Source organism: Calidris pugnax, unplaced genomic scaffold (genome assembly GCF_001431845.1).
Source record: "Calidris pugnax isolate Ruff unplaced genomic scaffold, ASM143184v1 scaffold21, whole genome shotgun sequence".
In the NCBI taxonomy this organism is placed as follows: Eukaryota; Metazoa; Chordata; class Aves; order Charadriiformes; family Scolopacidae; genus Calidris; species Calidris pugnax.
In genome coordinates this window covers 4,009,347-4,027,354 of record NW_015090770.1, presented here as the reverse complement: position 1 = coordinate 4,027,354, position 18,008 = coordinate 4,009,347, and the positions used below count along the sequence as shown (strand labels likewise).

General features: G+C 39.4%; 1 protein-coding gene across 1 annotated transcript in view; it reads left to right on the top strand.

The window, feature by feature from the left end:
* Positions 1 to 18,008, top strand: part of DIRC2 (disrupted in renal carcinoma 2) — a 45,704-nt gene that overhangs the window by 6,691 nt on the left and 21,005 nt on the right. The window contains exons 2-4 of the mRNA XM_014940126.1: positions 6,247 to 6,515; positions 12,071 to 12,200; positions 17,293 to 17,401. Of these exons, the coding sequence (XP_014795612.1) occupies positions 6,247 to 6,515; positions 12,071 to 12,200; positions 17,293 to 17,401 (508 nt within the window). The remainder of the gene's footprint in view (positions 1 to 6,246; positions 6,516 to 12,070; positions 12,201 to 17,292; positions 17,402 to 18,008) is intronic.

The window sequence follows — 18,008 nt, the reverse complement described above, 5'->3', positions numbered from 1 at the left end:
GGGATGCCTGGGAGATGCTATGGTCCTTTCCACGTCCACTCCCATAACGATGTGACCAACTGTGCTGAGGCCATGGTTTCTACAAAGGGGGTGAAATGTGAGCCCAGTTACTGATGAAAATGGTTGAAAGTACATTTTAAAGTTTTTCTCTTTTCTTTTTCACTATATTGCTGGTGATAATGTACCACACAGTGACTCAGGCTTTCTGCTTGTAATAATTTTTCTTACTGATGGGGAAAAACAGCTTTAAATTATTCCACATCTCAATGGTCGCATGCATCAAAAACAAACTAAAAAATGCTAATGGTCTCAATCCATGAATATCCAGAAGGCGTAAAGCTTTTGTAGTATAAATATATCATTTAATGAAAATATTGAAAGGAAGTGCATTTCCATGAAATTCATCTTTCAGAATGTTATTTTTAATAGATGAATTCATTGCTTTACCCAGAGGTATTTTTCTTTCCAGTCCTTTTCCAGACATAGAGCCTTATTGCACTCTCTTTGGGTTATGAACAGAAAAGCATTTGCATCGGGTTCTCCCCGTACACTATAGCAGTGAATTGCTGTAAAGCATGAATTTGACCTCCCTAGCTCTGCCTTTGCTCTAAAAAGTACCTGAAAAGGTTCCACTTAATGGAGGGTTCTTTTGTTGTATTTATTTTTGTGAGCCTAAAAGAAAAGCTCTATCCTTTTCTAGTAACTAGATGGTGAAGAATCAGGTGATTCTTTACAAAACTGGTATCAGTTCCCTCTGAGATATAATAAATCTCCTCATGTATAATGTGGGCAAGTCCAAGTCTTTTTATATTCCTTTTCCTGGGCAAGCAACTTGCATCATGCATCAGTGTAGGTGCTCTAGACTAGGAGGTATTTGCTTGCTTTGTTGCCATGTAGTGAGGCTAAATTCAATAGCACTTGAGAAGCGCTCTGAAGTCCTCCAGTGGAAGGGTCTCTTTCATTTGCCTCCAGTAGTTCCCACAATGAGCTAATGGCTATATAAACTTATTTGTCTTCCAAATTAGCAGGAGCTGAACAATCCACTTCTTTCAATAAGTAAAAATGTCAGGCATGTGAAAGAAAAATCAGCCATCCATTTCTGTAAAACATTAACTTCTTTATCCGGAATCCCTTTTTGCGTTAATTGTTAGGATCAGCAATTAATCTACTAAACTTTTCCAGACTGAGAGGCACGCTACAGCGCTGGCTTCATGCAGCAACAGGCTAGAGCTCTAAGCGACTTGGTTACTCCTTACACTTTGCCAAACAGTAGCAAAACTGAGTTACCAATTTTTTTTTCATTGCATCTGCATTGAAGTTTTAATAGTGAGTAAGTAGTTAAGTCTCATAGCACGTAGTAGGAAAAGCATGGAAAAAGTTTCAGGAAAAAAAACTGCACAAGGCTCCTGAGATGAGCTCTGCTCCCTCCTAGGACCCAGAGGAACCTAATTTCCCAGTTGACTGAGGACTCCTCAGAGGCCGGTAGAGAAAATCCACGTTTGGAGGGGCAGAGCAACGCACTTGGGGCCGACAGCCTCGCTCTTCCCCTGCGTTGCCTGCCAAAGAGACGATGAAAACAATTATTCCACTCTGTTAATCAGTATATTTAAAATACTGATACGACTTCTCCAGTCCTAGCCTTCCCAAAACAAGTTCAATTAACACATCTTAGATCTGAGCTTTGGCAACTTATTTTAATGTTGTGATTTAAATCCATTGTATTAAAAGTAATTTCTTGGGTAAGTCATTTTCCCTCTACCATTGCCTTTGTTTCCCTGTCTTGAGTACAGAAACTAATGAGATTTTCTTTCATTTAAAATGCTCTTAAGTCTAGGCATGAGACATACTGTGGAAGAAACATTAAATGTGTGGGTTTTTTGCACAGAAGAAGTGTTTATGTAAGACGCAGCTTTTTAATAGCTTAACAAATCTAGTAACTGACGGGACTGTGACCATGCATGAAGAGTTTCAACCTGTACAGGGAGAAAAAGATAATTCAAGCCAACTGTAAATGGAAGTTCTTTCCCATCTTAACTATATGGTATTATCATCAATCACTAAAACCTTTTTCCTGTATAATCTCACTTTTTTTTTCATACACAGTTTGATGTGATATTGTAATTTCAACGTTTATAGACTTACACATGGGGATTTTTTTGTTGTTGTTGCCTGTTAGGATATTGAAACAGTGACAGCAGGGAGTGAGTAAAGTAGATATAACCAGGTTACTTTTTAATACTCATATAAAGTTTTACCTCAGGGAAGTAATGAAAAACATGTAATTTAAGTTATTTATAATGTGACTTGACAAAAATTTGGAAAAAGAGATGACAATATCATACAAAAAGAGTTTTTCTTCTTTAATTTCTAGTATTATATTTGAACTATCCCTTGTTCTATGTTTTTGCAATTCAGAGGCCAGTATAGGAAGAAATGTGATCGTTATTTTGTGCAAAAAAAGGTGTGCGTATGCATATATAAATACCTGTGTATTCTTCTTTTTATATGTAGCTGGATATATACGTGATGTAAATGTGTAAGGTTTATATGTAGCTGGATATATAGATGATGTAAATGTGTAAGGTATCTATTACTATGATGCTGTGGCTCATTGTATTTAGCATTTACACTTACATAGTCCTCAAATAATTATTTTGGTTTTTTTTTTTTAAAGGCCTCATGTTCAACTGCAAATTAAAAGTTTGGCAGAGCACACAAATTCATTAGCGCAGAGGTCAGGTGTGCAAAAACCTTGAAATTTTGAAATGAGGCCCTCACCTGGGTTCTGAAATGGTTAGAAATAAGATATTTTGTGTAGATGTTTGCTTCCCCACTTCTGCTTTAAGCCAGGCAGTCATCAATTATTTTGTAAGTCAGGGATGAATTTCTGGTGTCATTTTTTCCAATTTTCTCTTTCATGATTGTGATTAAAAAGCCTTCCACTCTTGTGTTATCTTCTATTATTTGAACTCAATAACTTTCTGCTTCCTGATACATGAAAATAATTAGATGATGGTTGGATAAATAATGCATCTAAAACCAGAGCAGAGCTGGATAAATAACAGATGAAAATTGCCCTGTTAGCGTAATAAGTCTGAAAAATATTTTTCCATCTGGGTAGGGTCCTGAGCTAAAGTTACCTTGTTAGCCCATTTCTCAGGGAAGAGAAATCTTGTTGTGCAGAATGAAACTGAAAATAGTGGTGGGGAAAAATGCAGTCGCTCTTCGCACCTTTTCGGGAGCTGAAACAAGAAGAAAATTGGGGAGTAACAGAAACAAGCGTGTCCTGGTGTTGGAGCAGTTCTTAGCACTGATGGTGTTCAGGGGGAGACTCCTATGGGCTGTGAGAGCCAAATCTAGCGTGGTGATGATTAGAAGTTGAAACAAACAGCAAAAAGCCACCAGTGCTGTTGTGCTCATATTTCTCTGTCAGATGGAGCGGCTGCTACGTGTCTCCGGGAGTAGCAGCTTAGTAAATGCACCACATCACGTTCTGAATCTCTCGTCCCTGCCTCTCCAGGGAATGAGTTAAGGATGTGTAGAGGAACAATGCAAATAATCTTTTTCTTTCTCGGGGAAAAATGTAGCTTAATTCAAGCTAGTATTGCAAAACAGATAAAATAAGGTCTAGGCTGTTGTTGTATGCAGAAATATCTGAGGTGGTAGTCAGTATATCACTGGCAATTTAGTCTGAAAATAGTGTTTATTAACCCAAATGTGTTAGACTTGAAAAATTAAGCAATATGAAGATAAGAGATGCTCTGTCCTGGATGATGGTGTCAAGCTTGGCAAATGTCAAAAATGCAAATGAAAAGGCAAATCCACGGGACCAGACAGCACATCAGGCAGGGCAAGGCAGGGCAGGAGAGAGAGCAGGCAGGAGAACACCAACAGAAGAGACCTACAGAGAGACAAACATTGGTTCTTTCTTTGAGGGAAAAAAAAAAAAAAAGAAGAAACAAAGATAATGTAGAATTAAAGTTCTGGATTAAGATACTGTTTTCTCTCTTTGGATCTGCAAAGTAAAATTAACATTTGTGTCTTCCTGTAGTATAGAGGTGAGTTATAGAGCTTTATTCAGATGGTAGAGTTCAGTAGATCTAAATCTGAAGTGTAAATACGTGAAGAGTATGTGTAATTCTGAATATATAAATTTGGGTTTTTATTTGGTTTGTTTGGATTTTTTTTTACAAACTTTGCTTCTTGTACTTACATCCCCATAGGCACTGCAGAAAAACTATTGTACTTTTTTCTGACTTTATTGAGTTTCATTTGCCCTTAGGATTTCTATAGAGTAGGTTTATTTGAATTGAAACAGTATTATCGTAGTTGTGTAAGTGAACAGAAGTGTTAATATGGCACCTATAGCTATAAAGGTTATTTTGTGGTGACACAGTTTTCCTAGCATACAATAACAAAACCACAATTTAGGCATGAAATTCACTTTGGAGTGAGAGGAAATACTAAAATAATATCTTTATATGTTGCAGGAGTTACCTCACTGGCTAGTGAAATGCAGCTGTTTCTGGGGCTTTAACATAACTCTGCAAATACCCTGGAACAGTTTAGGGTAATTTTGAGAATAACTTAAATGAAAATACCCAAGTGCACAAGGATGCCTTGGTTTATCCAAAGTACACTGGGTTGGAGAGTAACCATAAGGGATTCATGCAATGTCCTCCAGAAAACTACACCAGATCATTATTTAGATAGTGCTTTTTATTTGTTTAAAACCATTTTATTTTATTGGGGGGCCCTAGTTTAACATGCATTAAAGAGACCCGACTATGCCATGGTGATGTCCATGTGAAGAACATCATGAACAAATAGTCATGAAATACATCCTTGCTATGTGAACTTCAAAAATAAAGAAGGGAGCAATTGCTTAAATTTAAGAGTGGACATTACTTCTATCCCAGCTCAAAAAGTGTTTCCTTCAGATGATATGTAATAGCTTTTTCTTTTTTTTCTGTATGTTTTTATACATTTTCTTTAAAAATTTAATTTCTAATCCACTGAGAATCAGTAGCATCTATTTCTTTTTATTACAAGCTAGCTTGTTAATTTGATAAAGAGTCTGTCAGCATTTCTTTTGCATATTTTTTTCCTTTGTGTGCTTTAAAAAAACTCCCACTACACTGTATATTATTCAACCATTTGTGGCTTGAAACATTGCCTAAATGCTAGCTTATGTTTCCCCATTTTCAGCCCGTAGCTTTTTATGTCTGACAACTCCGGTTTTGCAGCAATAACATCGAGTTCCTGCTATGCTTAGAAAAACACCACCCATTTAAAAATATCATCTGCCACCATTTTGTTGCACAATGGGTAGATCTACTTTGGAGGATTGCAATGTTTTGTTTGACTCATGAGCTGTTTTTTAGACATGAGGTTTTTATATAAATTCCAAAATGCTTTTGCCTTTCACGGCTGATCACTTTTTGGAAAAGTCAAAGTGGAAGGTTTCTGGCTGACTTCCACGTGTAGAAGAGCCTTCAAAAAGTCCTTTCTCTGTGTGTTCATTGTACTAATATTAAGCCAAAGTTTGTAGAGACTTCACTCCTTGGAAGTACTATCTCTGTTCTGTCACCAGTCTTATCTGCTAAATCCCAACAAGTGTGAAAAACGAGAAAAATCTGGGTTTGCTTGGCTGTTTCAACAATGTGTTGAGAATGGCCAGATTGCTGGAGAAGATGATTCTCTTGGAAACCTCAACAGCCCGGCCTCCTCATCTGTAGGCACATATAGCTCATCTGAGTGTGTAAATAAAAATAAATAATGCAGTGAAAAAATATGCACAGTATTTTGCTGAAGTGTTTCAATTTTTGATCTGCCATAACTAATTTAAATCCTCTGTTAGGATTTATGCAGGCAAAGGGTCAGGTTTAAAACACTTATAAATTAAAGCTTTTCCTGTTATTACACCTTTTCTACTTTTATATCCTACCATCATATCTTTTTTCTGCAAAGAAAGTCCCTTTTATTCCCTCTTCCTTTCCTGCTTTGAAGAGAACATTTGCTTCTCCATTTATCCAAGGTAATGAGAACGGAGTACCTCTGGATTCTTTAAATCAGTCTAATTGGGCTTCTTTTAGTGTATAGAATATCCTTTTTTTTTGCACAGGACTCTCATTTCTTTGTGCAGTGTCTCCGTCTCCAGTACTCGATACCCTACATGCTTTTTTAATTAAAAAAAAAAAAGGCAATTGTCATCCAAATGTCTACGGTCTCTATTCTCTATTCCAGGCTGATTCATGGAGGGCAGCTGTTAAATGGCTTGGCGGGGCCGACTGTGATGAATGCGGCACCATTTCTTTCCACGACGTGGTTTTCTCCGGATGAACGTGCCACAGCGACAGCCATCGCGTCGCTGCTCAGTTACCTGGGCGCTGCCGGCGCCTTCCTGGTGGGACCTCTTGTAGTGCCATCTCCTAACGGGACATCTCACCTCCTGCTGGCATCGCAGAGCAGCACCGAGCACATCAAGGACCGCATTGAGGCTGTGTTGTATGCAGGTGTGGTTTAAGAATAAAAAATTATTTTAGAAAACAATATATAAAAAAATTTACATACTTTCCCAAAAGTACTTGGGAACCACTACCCTCTAGTGGCTGGTCTGCAAAGAAAATAGTTACTAACTGATGGAAAAAAGTGGTAAAATGTTGTACCATCACAAGGGTTAATTTATTTTTTTTCCCTTCTGTGCAGTAAAGATTTACAAATAGTCTTTTGTACAGACTAACTGCAAACGAAGTATTTAATGTATCAGCTGATCTGGGGAGAAATATCTTCTAGGAAAGCTTATGCTTTCCCTGAGCTTGCAGACTGGTTTTTGCTTCTTGAATTTTCATTAAAAAAATGTGTCCGTGACAGGTTGGGTTTTTCCTTTTGTTTCTGTAAGGATGGATATCAAATAGTCTTTCCGCATTAAGTTTGTTCCTATTAAATCAGTCTTAATTTATGACTTGCATAAGGCTTTCAAACGTGATTAGATTATTAGTATTTAAGAATCTAACATTGAAATGAAAACTTAGTAGATTTTGGTTTTAAATAAAACCACATAATTCTTCTGTGGTGAACAATTTCAATGAAGTGGCAACAATTTAGTAGAAAAAATCAGTGATATAAAATTCACCTGATACAACTTAGATTTTATGTCATTGCTGTTTTTCATGCAATGGTTTCTATGGCTCTTTGTGTCACTTGCAAAAACTAGCAGCAAGCCGTAAGGAAAAAGAGTTGCCTAAGTGCTTAATAGTCTACAATCTGATTTTTAGTGATTATAAATTGGTATAGCATGAAGAGCAGCTTAACTTTACTATGTCATGGTAGTTGCACATTTGGTTGGGTTTTTCCCCCCTTATAATTGCAGCCTCTGAAATTCAGCCAGGAGTCAGCCCTAAGTGTTCCAGAAGTCTTAAAGTATATATACTGTGTAGTTTATATGCAGGTTTATGGGATTGAGTTGGCTGTTTGTGATCATTTATTCCTGGACGTTATTCTTATGGAAATTTTGTCCAGTTAATACTCCTGATGGGTGAGGGCCACTTCACTGTTCTTTTTAAAGAAGGCGTAGTAGAATTTGGATGACTATTTCAGCAAGTATTTCTGAGTAACCTGCTTTTTACCGGACTCAAATGTATCGGAACAACAAGGAAATTTAAGTTTGGTTAGGCATTTTTCAGAAGTAAATATAATGTTAGACTCTGGAAATCTCATGGCAGATGAAAAGGGCCAGTGTGAAAGAAGAAATGAGGCAAGTCAGCTTTTGTCATGAGGAGCAGTAGATATGGGGAGGACAAATCTAGCAATTAGAGAAGTGCTTTATCTCTCCCTCTCTAGATTTTTTGTGGTGAGATAAAAATTTGTCTGCCTAAAGGAAGTACAGTATTGTGTCTAAAACCACTGGTTTGAGTCTGGTAGCATTAGAAATGTTGCTTTGAGCAGTCCATTAGATTCACTTTCTCCTCTTTTCTCACCTGGGAGGTTTTCCTAAGCATTTTCTTCAGAAACTGTGGTGGATCTTGCTTGCCACCAAGGTTCAGTGGCGTGTCTGCCCCATGTCTCAGCATGGCTCTTTCTGAACCAGCAAGGATTTGGGAACATCCTGTAGACCTGTTTGGGACTGTTAATCCCAGTTTATGATGATCTTACAGCAGCTGTTCAGCTTCCTATGAAGAGGGGTTTGTGGGGCATCAGTAGTTCTTACTTGGTATTTGAAAGTCCTTTGAACAGAGGTGGATTTCTTTGTGCAGCTGTGCTTGTAGTCGTGTTCTGTGGGGTGCATCTTTTCAGGAGCTACAACCCCTTTTGCTGTTCAGGCAATGAAAAAGAGCTGGTTCCTGAACGTTACTGGCCTGTGGTGGATCGCAGCGATGGTGGCAAAAACATCCAACTGGTTTAAAATAGGAACTGTCAAAGAGGAGGTTGCTTTGAGTCCCTGTCCCAGGGATTTGTCCTGTCTCAACTCTGCCCTGTTTCCATGGAGAGCTGAAGGAGCAAAGTCCCTCCTGCCTGCCTCCCTGGCCTCTCTTATGCCAGGGAGGCTCCAGAGGTGGAAGGATGGCTGCCTTCTGACGGGTTACCACCTCGGGTAGCTGTACAGCTTTCTTTACCTCTAGACTGAAAAACACCTGATAGGTAGGTATTATTTGTCCCCTTAATCTGCCTGGCAAAGAACAAAGCTCAAATTGAATTCACAGATTACTAGTAAAGGTCTTACAGAACATAGCAGAACAAGGAGCTGGACCCAAGTGTCCCACTTCCCAGCTTATTCAACAAGCGTGGTCAGGCTTGGTGTGATTCCTCCTTTCAGATATTCTGGGAAAGCCACCTGCACAGGATAAGCCCTCTGCATTCCTCGTAGAGTTGTGTTTGTGGTGGAGCTTGTTGCTCTTGTGTGAGGTAGTGTTAGATGAGCAGCCTCCAAAAGTTCAGTGATGAGTTTTAGAAGACATTAATGATATGAAATATTAACTTGACATCAGTAGCATGCCAAGAGCGTGCTAACTTTCCAAGGACTTAGCCTCAAACATGATTACGAAGCAATTGCTTGTAAACTCATTCCAAAATGGCTCAGTTAACTCCACTCTCTTCTATGTTCTAATAAATTGCTGTTGCTTTATCTCAGATGCAGACTAAGAGCTCGGCTGAATTACCACAGCCTCTTTCTGTGTCATCTGTGTCTCTGCACATTCTGGTTCGCAGCTGAAATAGTACAGACATAGCAAATCAGGATTGAATTGTATTACCTAAACTGTATAAGGAAGGTTGAATTATTCTGGACTGCAGCCAGAGCTTTTAGCCATGTGCTTTCTTAAATATCAATGTGAAAATATTTTATTTATATATTTTTTTAAATTGTGTGTGTAAAGTACCCTCATTCCCCCTTTGCATTTCAGGATGAGATGGGGAGGAAAGTCTCTGGGTTTGGGTAGGTTATTGTGCTCTGAGTAGCACATTAGAAGGAAAATGAACTCATATCGGGGAGGCTTGTGTCTCTGTGAACGTCTTTTTCCTGTTTGGGGCTTAAACAGCCAGCAGGGTGCCTCCTTCCTAGGCTGAGATGTAGGCATCTCTCCACTTTGACAGTCACAGGTCGCTGTGGTATGGTACCCAGCTCTTGTGAGGCATTCTCACTCCTCAGGTAGAGTTACACACAGCTGTATTTGTGCACAGTAATTTATGCTGATTTGCCCAATTCTGCATGCTTTGCACTGTTGAGAAGCCAACAGTCAGCTCCCATGGAAGAGTTCCTCTTGTGACTACAACTCCCTTGGTCTCATTATTGACCTATTTCTTACCTTTTATCTTTTGCTTACGTTTATTCCCTACTTACATTCCCAGGACAAGTCTTAGACTGTATTTTTCTTTATCTAGTGTGATAGAATAAATGATGATGGAGATAAAGGTATGGGTTTCCTAATGAGGAAACAGTGCAACATATAAGAAATCAGATGTGTTTGGCAGGATGTAGGTTTTTGATAGAGATGCCAAGTGTGATACACAAAGCCAAGATGGCACTAAAGACTTTTATTCTTCAATAGATGGAGCTGCTTTAGTTTCTAAAGTGAATTCTGCTCTTTTCTTGTGTGCATGAAGGCAGTGCTTGCAAGGCAAATTTGTTAACTTGGTAAGTATAACACTGGGAAACATTAACGAGTTGCAAGAAGGTACTACAAGGACTGCATGCTGAATTTAATAATTAAAATAAAAATATAAAGTGTTACTATACTGCTCCTACTGCAGCGATTTCACTGGCAGGAATCTTGAGCCAACTCGTAGAAGAGGCCCCAACTGGGCACCTCTACATTCTTTAGAAAAAGACCTAGCCTTTCCCCTTACGGCGTTGCTGTGTAATGAAGTTTAAATAATAAGCACCTCGCACAAAGCTTATGGGTTTGTGTGGTCACATTCTTGTTGGCTATACTTGCCTGCAGTCTAAAATCTTCCTTTAATATATGATTAAAGCACACTTATACATGTACATATGTATACCTATAAACCTGTATGTAGACCTAGGTGCAGGAGAAGGGGATAAACAGCTTTTGGCAAGCCTTGTTTCCCTGTCCAGTATCATACTGTAGTGCCAGAGCATCTCATCCATTTCTTAGACCTGGGTTCATCAAGTTATGGCCAGTTCTTTATTCACTACTTGTGGTCTCAAAAACAATGTACACGAAGATAGAAATTAGTCTGTTTTCTGGAGAACAGAGGAAATACAGTGAGAAGGTCTAGTTAAGGTGCCCTTGACCATCAAAACATGCAATTAGACCACAACAGTAAAAAGAGACACCACATAATTCAGACTTAATCTTTTGGTATTTGATAGTGAAGAATGGCATTGTCACATTCCTGGTATGCCTGCAAAAGAAATTTAGTATAGACTTTTTTTTTCCATGTACCGAATAGAAGCATTCATTTCCCTTCCCCATCTCCAGCTGATCCATTTAGACTTTGAGTGTTATTTACTTTTCAGTTTCCTGAATGTATTTTCTTCTGGTTTAGCAGAAGAGCTGGCAAAATGCCATGATCATATTGATTTATTAAAAAAGAGAAGAAAAAAGAAAATGAACGCAATTGAATATCCAGCTCTGCTGGAATTTATTTGTGGTGTCAGTGAACACTTCTTTGTTATAAGATTACAGGTTCTTTTAAGATAACACATTTCAGCTATACATTTTTCTTTCCAGCAGCAAAGAATCTTGTTTTCAAAGGGGATAGGAGAAATATTGGGATTGAGAACTGTGGAGAACATGATATACATTGTAAAAGGCCTGTAAAACAAATTCATTACACTGACTGTGCATAGAGTTGTTTTTTCTCAGAATGTCTGATCATGCTGCGTATTTTCTGTGAAGTGCTCATCACTTTGCAAGTTCAGGTCCAAATTTCTGCTATGAAATTTTTCAAAAATCTGGAATGCCTGCTGCTGAACAGGAGGAGCATCTGCAAACAGCTGCATTCTTTCATTTTTCTCCCTGTTACCTCTGCTCCCTCTATTCCTCAGCCACGGCTGCTCCTACACTTTTCTCTTTATATTCTGTTGCCATCTGATACTGTTTGTGTCCGAGAGGCTGCCTTGCTTGACCTTTTGTTTGCCTTCATCATCCTGTGCGCTGAGTAATTGTCCTTCTGTGCCCTGGGGCTTCCCCAGTCCCATCTGTTTAAAGTCTCTGGCACGCTATTACCTGCACCGTGCTACTTCCATCACAAGGAGACGTGGCCAGATCTTCATAATGCAGGTCTCTCTAAAGAGACAAAGCAAAAGCTTTCCCTGTGCTTCGCTGAGTTCCCCATGTGTGAGCCTGGTGCTCTGCAGCTCCTATCACTGGAATGGCCAGCCAGTATTCCCCCATCTCATTGATCCTCCATCTCGATTTGAAATCTTGCTTGGGGAGGAAAAAAAGAAATTCTCCTTCGAGTTATGGAGTTCTGTTGTCAGGAGCAGTAAAGCACTTGTGGTGGGATTTACGTATCAGAGGCTGGCTGATCGCAATGCTGCGCTGAAAAAAGTCTTTTGATGCTAACATCTGTTCTCGGTTTTGTTTTTCTTTGCCCTCTTGTTTAGAATTTGGAATGGTTTCCCTGATATTTTCTGCAGCGTTGGCCTACTTCCCCTCGCGCCCCCCGTTCCCCCCCAGCGTGGCTGCGGCGAGTCAACGGCTCAGCTACAGGAGAAGTTTTTGCAGACTCTTAAGGTGGGTCCTCACTGAGTTTCCACTTCAAAGCAGATCAGCACCTAAATAAATAAAAACAAGTGTGCTTTAATCTTCTCATTGAGCAAACAGGTTGGTTTATAGTGCTTTTAAACAAAATAAAATTAAATATTAATGCTGAGACATAAAAGGATGCTAACTGCTAAAAAGCAGACATTAAATTTTAAATCATTGGGTATATCTCAAGCTTTCATGCCAAAGTCCTTCAGCACCAACACTGCTTCAGTTATCCTGTTAGCATGGCTTTTATTATGCAATGCTTCTGGCACATCAGGTTATACAAGATTGTTAACAGTGTGCGTACTGCTAGGTGTGAGATGATAACAATTAACAACACTGGGCATAACTAACTAATAAGCTGCTTTCTTCCGTGCTTGTAATATTGGAATGAATTTGGGGTTTGCATGTCATTCAAAGGAGTATTCAGCTGTGGGAGCAATGAATGAACTATTTGAGACAATTATTTCTCATTAATTGTATGTTAAATTATGAAGTGGGAATAGGAGAAGTGTCTCCAGATGTGTTTCTGGACAGGTTCAAATGTGAGTTAGTTTCCTTTAAACTTGGGGGGCTAAAAAAAAGGGTTATAAAGAAAGTGACATCTCTGGCTTTGCAGCTTCTTCCACTTGGGCTCTTTTGGTAGGACACAGCCCTGTCCCCCTAGTTTTTTACAATGTCTTGTGTAATAGGAATCTGATCTCAGAGGAACAACTGTGATATTAATGCTGAATAATTGTGAAGCCCTGTACGTGATACTGCACAAATGAGCTTCCTGGGGCAAAGAAGAACCGCTCTCGTGATGTGGAGTGTGGCTGACTTCACTGAGGAACTTCAAACTCTTGCTGTAACTGTTTCTTGTGTGATGTAGTGATAGGAGCTGAATCTGCATACAAAGGGCTGCTTGATACTTAGTAACTGTGGAGCTTTAGGCATTTAATTATTACAGACGTAGTCTGGGCTGTACTTTACAAAAGTGTATTTAGAGCCAGAAAAAACAACTCAACCCTTGTTGCCGTTTGGTTTTTTTCTTTTGTTTTTGGAAGCTTTTGTTTGAGTTTGGGGGAGTAAATAGTTGACAAGATGCTTAATCCTGTGTGTTCATCCTGGAGCAGGCTGGCAGTTGGGAGAAGGTGTGAATACAGCTGGCTGGTTAGTCTGCAAAGTGACCTACTCAAGATATTAAAAAAAATAGCAATTCCCATACGGACACTTAGCACACACACAATAATGCTGTTATGCATCCAAGCTGGTGTGCAGTGAGACCCTGCCTGAGGGCTGTGTTGTAAAAATGTTGCTGTTGAATAGAAATCCAAACAGCAACTGACTCCGCAGGTGAAATATAAAATTTCTGTTGACAGTACTTCATTTGGGAGCTTTATAACCGTTAGACTGCTTGTTCAAAGTGTTGTAAACAGTGGACCTACAATACTGGTAAGGTCAAGAGGTAAACAGCAAAATTGGCTTACTATTGGCAATCAATGATACTTAAGAAAACAAACTGGACGCTTAAATAATGAGCATGGTTTATAGTGTTTCCAAGAACCAAGAGGTTTTTTTAAAATGCGGTCAGGTAGATCATTACATCTTCCTTCCCTCTAGTCTTTTTGCATTCTTCCATGCTACCCCTTATCAAAGGCACTTCTTGATTCCTCTGTACATGCAACAATCAACAGTTCATCATTAAACCCACTTATCTTGAGGAGCCTTTCAGCAGCAATCCATCAAGCAAGGGGGTTTTATAAAAGCAAATGGTATCTGCCGTGCTTCAAGAGAAATCCATCATCTGGTTCGTTAGGCTTCTAAGCTCTTGTTGCTTGCCTAATCTAGGCTTCATAATTCTTGGCACAGAGAGTCCTTCTTGTGACTTAATGGTGTAGACTGAGGGTAATCAGCTGATAAGTACCAGGAAATCATGATTTCCCCTTATTGCAGACTCTGGTATAAATACTGTGTGTAAGGCATTTAGGATATATGTGAGCTGGTGGGCTGACCCAACTATGCACCAAAAAGCACTCATGAGAATTGAGATGTTCATCATTTCCCTCTTCTCTCCCGCAGGCTGCAGTTTTACACTTCAAAATAAAGCAGCGTAGCATAACTTTACCATTGAAGTCATTGACCTTTTTCCTTGGACGCCAAAGGGATCTATCACATCTTGCAGCTCCCACACTCCTTCATGGCTTCAGGTCCTTGAGCAGTCATCTTCGTGAGCTGCTTCTTGCAGAGTTATATGTATCTTCTTAGGGTCAACCATCTCCTCTAAGCCATTTTTGGGGGACTTGCTTAGGACCTTGGTTCTTCCTCAAGGTTTGGAGGATTCCTGCTTCTAACAGAGTATAATGATTAGCTGATCTGAGGTTATCTCCTGATACCAGTTCCCTCAGCCTGCAGTGGGAGATGACAGATTAGTCATGGTTTGGGAGCTAAGCCCAAATCTTTTAACAGTCTATCACACACTGTGACAAGTGTAGTTTGAATTTCCATTAGAAAAAGTACAGTGCCCTTTCTCAGTTTCTTGGGTGAAGCAAATATGACTTGTTTTTTCCCCTTCTATTTTAGAATGCACCACAAATTTCCATGGAAAAATACAAGTAAATAGTTGATAAGTCAAAATCTGCATTAAGAAAATGTTGTGATTTTTGCTTTGAAGTAATTAGATGCTTTTAGCCTTTTATATTTTCAAGAGACTATGTAAGCAATTTTGGAATTTCATAACAGGGGTTTTGTGCATCATTATTTCTTTAATGAGACTTCCATATGACACCACCATCCAGTGATGGAAGCTGCTCAAAGTGGGCCTGATGTTAGCAGGCACTGTCAAAGTTACTCTGGAAATGGTGACTGACTTTGACGGGGCTCCCTTCTGAACCAGCCCATTTCACAGATTCTAGTGGCGTTAAGTAGGTTTCTGAAAAAAACAGAAGAAAAAGCCAATTCGTATTCCAGCAGAATGGTTTAACAGAGAGGCTAATGCTGATATCCTGTCATAAGGGCTGACACGACGGAAAACAGTGTGGGTTCACCAACTGATGGTGTGACAGACAGCACATTTTTCTATTTTCAGTGGAGCAATTGCAAAATTTTAACAACAAATACAAGTGAGTGGAGCCATGAAAAGCGGAGCTGCTGTTCAAGATGTGTGTTTCAAATAGTTCTTCACACAGCCAGCGCTAGCTCCTGCTGGACAAGGGGACAGAATGGCATCTGGTGATCGGTGCTGCTTTGTCACTGCCACTCACCATTTCTCCTGGTCACCTTCTTTATTCTGGAGACTAGGCAGGGTGACAGGGTGGGAGCCTCTGTTACTGGAGGATGTTATATTGCAGAGCTGCTTCTCTAGTGTTGGCACTAGGGGTTGGACGTGGCACAGAGCAGCTACCCCACGTGCCAGTCCGTCTTGTTGCTTGAGTTACACAAGACAAATATGCCACAGGAGATCTTGGTCAAGTTACAAAGTACTCATCCCCGCCAAAAGTAGCTCTTCAATGAAGACAAGGTTCAGATACCCAAAGTGTTATTTCAGAACAGCGGATTCAGACTTGTTCCCTCTCTGCAGTCTATGACATGGCTATATAATGTCCATGCAAAATGGGTCCTTTCTTTTCCTTTTATTGTGTTCTACAGATGTTGAATCAGCTTTTACACGTGTAGCACTAAATAGCATCAGAAAACCTGCCTTAAGAGATGCCAAGATGATGCACGATAGACAAGGATGAGAGTATGGCATTCTTAAGAGAGAGAGTGAGTTGTCAGAAGACAGCAAATGCTTTAGCGTTCAGAGAAATACAAGCAGCGCGTGGAAGAGCTGAAAGTTTGGGAGTTGTTTTTCTTTGCGCTAAAAAAAAAAATCTGACATGAATGATGCTGAAAGAGGAGGATATGTTCATGCGATAGAAACGTGTGATTCAAGAAGAGGATGTGTGAAAAAGAACAGTGCAAAAAAACGCCGGCTGGTGTGCTGTGCGTGGATCTTCTAGGGGAGTAAAACAGCGTAAGCTGCGAGCCTCTAAATGTTTTGGCGAGTATTTGAAGGTTTTTTCCCCTCCCTCTTGGCTTTCATAACTGTGTGCTATCAAATTGCTGGTTCATGCCAAGGAACGGGTACTGTATCAGGATCAATTTTATGTAAATTATTTGCGAATGAGGGGAGCCACATTTTATGGTTACACAGATATCCCATGGGATAACCTTGGAATCACCGTAAAATCTCTTCACTTTTAAAATATCACTGTTGCAGAGTCCAAAGTGTATTTTCTGGTTTTATTCCCAAGTTGAAACATTTTTGAGGAAAAGCTGGGTATCTCTTAGCAAAGATTGCACATTTGGTTTTGGTTACGATGGGTGGGTGGGGGAGATTGGTGGTGGTATTCATCTGCCAACTCCTGTTTAGCTGTGTACGATGAAGATGATGACACAGCTTTGACTGCTTCATCTTCACTGAATACTAAAGGTTGAATAGTTTTAATTGGGAGGAAAAAGCTAACACGTTGACTGTTTAGAGCAGAATACTATACTTGTCTCTGGTTTTTGACAGTTCAAACTGTCAAAATTTTCTGCTCTTGCAACTGTACCCATCTCATTCCCAGACCTCTCCCTGCTTTTCTCCAAAATAAAGAGAGGTAAAACAGTTAACAAAAAAAAAAAGAAGTAGAGCTTAAAAAGTATGAATCTCTGATTTTATTCTTGAAATACGCTTTTTGTCATTTAAATTAGTGCTTATTGTTCCTAACATACACTTAGGCTAAGTAGGTTGCCCATGCAAATGCATGGAAGATTTGCTTGAGGAAATGAGAAACACATGAGCCTGGCATGTTAAAAAAATCTTTGAACTATGTATAGAGACTGGATTGTTTTTTATTATCACAGTGCTAAAGCAGTAAGATCTCGGTCACTGGAATTTCAAGACATGACTGGTTACCTTTCTTGTTTTTCCTGGCTCATTTCCTCTTCAAACCTCTGCTATTTTTCTTGATGGGCAGAATATAGGTTCTAGGGTGTCATTTACTCCAGCAGCTAATCTTGTTGTAATTTCTAATATAAGATGCAGCTAATTGCATGTGTTTTGTTTTCACAGCAATTTCCGATTCTTGATGATTGCTTTAGCTTATGCTATACCACTGGGTGTTTTCTCTGGCTGGTCTGGTGTTCTGGATTTGATATTAACGCCAGTTCACGTAAGCCAAGTAAGTATCTCCTGACTGGTAATCAGTAAGTGGCTATTTTGTAAGTGGCATGCTTTTATTTTGCACTAGAATATAATTTTATCAGGTTTTTATGTTTAAGCTGTTATTAATACATGCAGATAACTTTGCTCCTGAAACTTTAAACAAAGTAAACTGTAGTTTTGGCATCCCAGACTGTCACGGTTTTCCCTGCTGACTCTCCACCAGCAGTGGGTGTTTCAGAACCATATGCACCTTTTGACAAGAAGGAAGAGATACGTAAACAAACAGGAGAATTGTTGGCTGCTGCACCTTTAGTAAAAGAAAATAAAGTTTACCAGGTGGAAGTGATGAAATGGGGAGAAGAGGATTTCTAGGCTTTTGATGGAGTGTTATGAAAATCCAGGGGCTGTTACTCAGCCTCTGTAAAGAGAGGTCACATTTAGGGCATAGGCTACTTAGTCATACTTTTTTTAAGTGAATTTATTTCCTTTTGAGTATCCTAGAAAAAGTCTTGAACTTCAGGTTGTTGTCGGGGGCTGTTGCTAGCAGTTTGCAGCTCCTGCTTACCATTTGTTTTGGAAGTAACATCTTATGATCTTATTTTCTCAGCTTTAACACATTCTCT